At 38.5% G+C, this 6,461-nt stretch overlaps 1 protein-coding gene across 1 annotated transcript in view; it reads right to left on the bottom strand.

Moving 5' to 3' along the window:
- Nucleotides 1–5,770: 5,770 nt before the first annotated feature.
- The window catches only part of LOC106882258 (IQ domain-containing protein K), a 51,507-nt gene continuing 50,816 nt past the window's right edge, over nt 5,771–6,461 (bottom strand). The window contains exon 7 of the mRNA XM_014932869.2: nt 5,771–6,146. Within this exon, the coding sequence (XP_014788355.1) occupies nt 5,979–6,146 (168 nt within the window). The 3' untranslated portion in view covers nt 5,771–5,978. The remainder of the gene's footprint in view (nt 6,147–6,461) is intronic.

Below are 6,461 nucleotides of genomic sequence, written 5' to 3'. Positions count from 1 at the left end.
TATATATATATATATATATATATATATATGTATGTATGCATACATACACGCACACACACATATATATATACACAGAGTGAGAGAGATGGATGGGAGGAATGGAGGAGGGAAAGAGAGAAGAGAGGGAGTGATGAGGAGAGAGGAAACAAGAAGAGTATAGAACATGTGATAGGTGGGGAAATAATACTGGTGGGGGCGAAAACATAGAGATGCAGTGTGTGTGTGTGTGTGTGTGTGTGAGAGAGAGAGAAATATAGGGAGAGGAGTGGAGAGGAGAGAGAGAGGAAATTGGCTGGAATAGTGCATGTAAAAGAGAGCAGAGATATTATAGTGAGAATATGTGGCGAGATGAATGTTAAAAGAAGAGAAGCACAACAGAAGGTTAGTTGGATAGCATAAAAGACAGGCTAATGTATGTGGAGATGGTGATGATGATGACAGTGATGATGATGATGATGATGATGATGATGATGATGATGATGATGATGATGACGATGACGATGATGATGATGACGACGACGACGATGATGATGATGATGAAGAATGAGAAAAGTGGAAGAAAGAGAAAGAGGTGGAGAAAAGGAAGTAATCAATGAATGAAGGTTAAATAGTGTAAAAAAAACAAACTGCTGTTTCTGCTGCTTCTCATCCTCAGGTGATCTCTGATTGAGTAGACTTATAATCATTCCAGCCATGACCATTCCATCGTTTTCCTAATGTGCAGGGAAGCCAAGAGCATGTTATCCTATAAAAATAAAGGTTTGATTCGGGGGATATTGTTCTGCTCTCACTTGGCCCCCTTGTGTCTGAGGTGGGTTTATGTTATATGTGGGGGTGATGTGTACAGTGAAAGCAAGGAAGGAAATTGATTTTATTCACAGCTTTCAAGTAGGGGAGATGAAGGGTTACAAGAAGCCCCAAAAACAACAGCTGAGATGTGGGGACCCTGATTCAGTGAGTGATTTAGAAATAAGCTAAACAAACCACAGCATAGGACCTCAAAATCCACTGGAATTTCAAAATAATTACAAGGTACATATCTTTTCTAACAGCCTCTAATATATATATATATGTATATATATCATCATCATCATCATCGTCGTCGTCGTCGTCGTTTAATGTCCGCTTTCAATGCTGGGATGGGTTGGACGGTTTGACTGGGGACTAGTGGAGACAGATGGCTGCACCAGGCTCCAATCTGATCTGGCAGAGTTTCTACAGCTGGATGCCCTTCCTAACGCCAACCACTCCAAGAGTGAAGTGGGCGCTTTTATGTGCCACCGGCACAACTGCCAGTCACGAGGTACTGGCAATAGCTAAGCTCACATGGCGTTTTCCATGTACCACCGGCACAAGTGCCAGTAAGGCGACGCTGGTAACGATCATGCTCGAATGGTATTTTTTACATGCCACCAGCACGGAGCCCATGCTGCGGCCCTGGCCACAATCACACTCAGATGGTGCTCTTAGTACTCCAGTAGCACAGATGCCAGTCATGCGGTGCTGTCATCGAATTTGATTCCGATTTTACTTGCTTCAACAGGTCTTCACAAGCATAGTTTGGTGTCCAACGAAAGAAAGGTATGCCTAAATGGGCTGGTTACACCACCGGCATAGGCAACAGGTTATGGTCTCACTTGGCCTGCTGGGTCTTCTCAAGCACAGAATATTTCCAAAGGTCACTAGTCATTGCATCGGTGAGGCCTAATGTGTATATATATATATATATATATATATATATATATATATATATAAGCTTGCTTCCCAACCACATGGTTCTGGGTTCAGTCCCATTGCGTGGCACCTTGGGCAAGTGTCTTCTTCTACAGACTCAAGCCAACCAAAGCCTTGAGAGTGGATTGGTTGATGGAAACTGAATGAAGCCTGTCATGTATATATATGTATATGCATACAGTATATCTATGTGTGTGTGTATCTTTGTGCCTGTGTTTGTCCCCCCACCACCACCACTGCTTGATAGCTGGTGTTGGTGTGTTTATGCCTCTGTAACTTAGCAGTTTGGCTAAAGAGATCGATAGAATAAGTACTAGGCTTAAAAATAAAAAGTACTGGGGTCAATTCATTCGACTAAAATTCTTCAAGGTGGTGCCCCAGCATGACCACAGTATTATGACTGAAACAAGTAAAAGAATAAAAGAATAAAAGAATAAAAGAATTTATTCTTTTATTTTAGATCAAAGCTTTGTGAAAGGATTTAGCAGATGGAAACTGAAAGAAGCCCATTGTATATATGTATATATACATATCAATACATATAGATACATAGATGCACACATATATATGTAGATATACACACATACACAGCCGTGTGTGTGTGTGTGTATGTGTGTGTGTGTGTGTGTGTGCATGTGTGTGTTACTGTCTCATTGCCTTGATATCACATGATAGTTGTAAACAAGTGTCACTGTAATGCAAGCTGCATCCAATATTCTGTGAAAATATACCTGATCATGGGGAGATATCACCTTACTTAAAAACAAGTGAAGTTTGACAACTAGAAGGGCATCCAGCCATAGAAAATCTGCCTTAACAAATTCTGCCTAACCCATGCCAGGAAAAGTGTTTAAATGCTGATGAGGACAATGATGATGATAGACATAAAAAGATATTTTAGGGATTCACCAAGTTTAACCCTTTAGCATCTAAACCGGCCATATCTGGCCAAAATATTCTACTTGTTTTATGTTTAGACCAGCCAGATCCAGCCTTTCATACCAACCCTACAATGTCATTCTAAAAGTAAACAATCACATCATTGCACTCTCAAAGCTACAAGATAATGCATGATTTATTCAAAACAATCATCATAATCATCATCATCCTTTAACAGCCATTTTCCATGCTGACATGAGTTGAACAGTTTGACCAGAGCTAACAAACCAGAGAACTTACACCAGATTCCAGTTTAATTTGGCTTGATTTCTACAGCTTTATGCCCTTCCTAATACCAACCACTTTACCATGTATGCTGGGTACTTACACCATGCACCAGCATGATAATGTGACACTGGGCACAATGTGAATAAATAAGTATTATATTTGACAGAGTAATCTGAATGCTAAAGGGCCACATCCAGTACTTCTTGAGTGGATCTGCCCAGAGAAAAATTGGTAGGTTTGTATTGTTTGCTCTATATGTTACACTTGAGTGGTACTGTTAACACAGACAGCTATGTGAACTGGTAGCAGACAATCACATAACTTGAAGAGTGCTAAGAAAGAACATGGGAGTTATCTTTGACTCTGATGAAAATAATGTAATTTGTGAAAGTACATGGCCTAGTGGTTAGAGTATTGCACTCGAGATTGCCAGATCATGGGTTCATTTCTCTAACTAGGTGACACATTGTGTTCTTGAGCAAAACACTCCATTTTACGTTGTACCATTCCCTCTTTCAATCAGGGGGGAATGTTAAAATGGCAACTGTTGAGTTGCATTTTCATCTCAGGGAAGAGATAGAAGTCTGCAGGTGATGAGTCTGGTGAATAGGGTGGGTGCAGAAGCAATACCATGTTGTTTTTTGGTGAGAAACTCACAAGTGAGGAGAGTTCAGTGACAGGGTGCATTGTCGTCATGAAAAATCCAGTTCTTTGCACTCAACAAATTCAGTTGCTTTTGCCAAATGTCTTCCCTCAAATGTTTCTAAACATCATAGTAGAACTCTCAATTGATGGTCTGGCCCTGTGGAATGAATTCTCAATGCACAATACCACATTCCCATGAGTGACACTTGTGGCAGGTCTTCCAGGAACATTTTTCTGCTTTTGAAGTACCCATGTGTTGTGTTGACGCCCCCAGGCAAAGAAGTAGGATCTCCCAAGACATATAAATAGAGGTAGTCTGGCCGTGGTAGAGGGGTTGAGTAGCTGTCGTGTAGCGGTTGAATAGAGATCATCTGAAGGTGCCAGATAGCAGTAGCTTGAGACATAACATCACGCCACTCAAAACATTGCCTCATTGCCATAAGCTTGCTGAAGCATACTCATTGTCTTTATAGCAGACTTCCCAAGTTTAACACAAAATATCACATTGGCTCCTTGTTCCTGTCCATCACAAAATCGCAGACTACAGCATACGTGTGATCACAAAAACACAAATTTCACATCTTGTGAAGTAAACATAGCAATGTCACTTGGCACACTGCCTCATGAAGGTCGCTGCTAGCTCTCATTGAGCTCGCAACTATGCGCTGCCATTTGTTGGTGTACTACAGAACTAGTCTGTGAACTTTTTGATACCACCACACACCTCAAAAAATTCTGTGTGACCCAAGCAAGGAGGGAAAAAATTGAATGCTGCTGCTGCTGATGATGATGATGATGACAATGACGATGATGGTGATATTCCAAGATTTGAAATATCTTGATTGCGCTCTCATTAGGCTTCATTTCAAGATTAAACACATCTAACACAATCAACATCAATTCAGAACAATATCGTTTTTTATCATGTAAAATAATTTCACTTTTCATTTTCAGAATAATTTTGCATTAATTTTATTGAATATTTTTGTCAGGAAAAAAATTTATAACTACTTTTTAATTAATTAAATTGTACTAATTGACTTGTTTAACCTTTTTTTATTTTTTTTTTTTCCTACCCATTAACCAATTTAGTAACTGCACTGCAACCCATGCTACTGTTGCACCACCTTCAAATACATTTTTGTTAATTATATTGACTTCAGTATCTATTTCAATCTTGTATTTAATTTATTGAACAGCTAAGTTATGGGATATAAAGTGATACAACACTAGTGTTAGCAAAACATCATACTGGTTTCAAATTTTGGCACAAGGCCAGCAGTTTGGTGGGATTACAAAGGTGTTGTGTATTTTGTGCTGCTTCCAAAGAAACAAACAATTAATTCAGATGTTTACTGTCAACAACTGATGAAACTGGAGGATGCAATCAAAGAAAAACGGCCAGAATTGGCATATCATAAAGGAATCGTGTTCCACCATGACAACGTTAGGCCACATACATCTTTGCAAACCTATGAAAAATTATTGGAGCTTGGTCAGGAAATGATGTGACATTCATCATATAGCCCTGACCTTGTACCATCAGATTACTATTTGTTTCGAAATTTGCAAAATTCCTTGAATGGCAAAACTTTCAATAATGATGATGACCTGAAATCACACTTGCCTCAGTTTATGGCTGATATGGACCAGAAGTTCTATGAGCATGGAATCATGAAGTTGCCGAAAGATGGCAAAAGGTCAATGAACAAAATGGACAATATATAAATTGATTAAAGTTCATTCTTTGTATTAAAAAAATTACTTTTATTTCACACTAAAAAACCGAAATTACTTTCTTGCCAACCCAATATATATATATATTCATAAGCGTGAAACAACTAGGATGTCTTGGATATTGACTGATGAGGAATCGGCTGCGAAATTTCCATGTATTATGTTTTTGTCTATTTTTCTGTTTATTTTGTTATTTTTCCGTTATGTTTCTTTCAAGCTTTCCTATTCAACCTTTGAAATATATATATATATAATTATATATGTGTATGTACATGTGTGTGTTATTGCATTTGTACCCACCACTACTTGTTGACAACCAGTGTTGGTTTGCTTACATCCCCCATAACTTAGCAGTTCAGCAAGGAAATTGACAGAATAACTACCAGGCTTTAAAAAATAAATACTGTGGTCAATTTGCTTAACTAAAACCATTCAAGGCAGTGCTCCAGCATGGCTGCAGTCAAATGATTGAAACAAATAACAGATAAAAGATTAAAGATTTAAGGTTTAATACTTTATAATTCACTTATATATAAATGCCTCAAATTGTTATTTTTCCACTGTTATCACTATGCTTACATTATATCCACATTCTTTGTATGAAATGAATGTTACACATTCCATCAAAGAAATGATGTACAATGTCTCCCATCCACCAAAAACTTCATTCATTTCTGTCGTATGTTTCCTCAAAGTTATTGAATACTGGAGGATGAAATATTTTCTTCACTTTCTGTTCCAGGATGATAGTTAGGCATTTTCTTGTTCCAAAATTCATTAACTTGTAGCCGTATTCCTCTGTTCTCTTCTTTCCAGTCCCACTGCCATCGTCGTAGTTCTTGAATTTCAGGCTGACAGCGTACCTGTGGCAGGTGGAAATATAAATGAAATAGAAGTGTTGTCATTTTTTTAAACTGTTACAAATTGAGATATTCTCTACATAATGAGTTCTTAATCATACATGACAAAAATCCATAATCAGTGAAATCCATAATTATCAAACGCATCATTACCAGTGCCGCCTAACTGGCTTCCCATGCTAGTGACACATAAAAAGCACCATTTGAGCGTGGTCATTGCCAGTGCTGCCTGACTGGCTCCCATGCTAGTGACACATAAAAAGCACCATTTGAGCGTGGTCATTGCCAGTGCTGCCTGACTGGCTCCCATGCTAGTGG

This window comes from Octopus bimaculoides, chromosome 5, assembly GCF_001194135.2.
Source record: "Octopus bimaculoides isolate UCB-OBI-ISO-001 chromosome 5, ASM119413v2, whole genome shotgun sequence".
NCBI classification, from domain to species: Eukaryota; Metazoa; Mollusca; class Cephalopoda; order Octopoda; family Octopodidae; genus Octopus; species Octopus bimaculoides.
The sequence above is the reverse complement of the archived record's forward strand: the minus strand, read 5'-3'. Positions and strand labels throughout refer to the sequence as shown.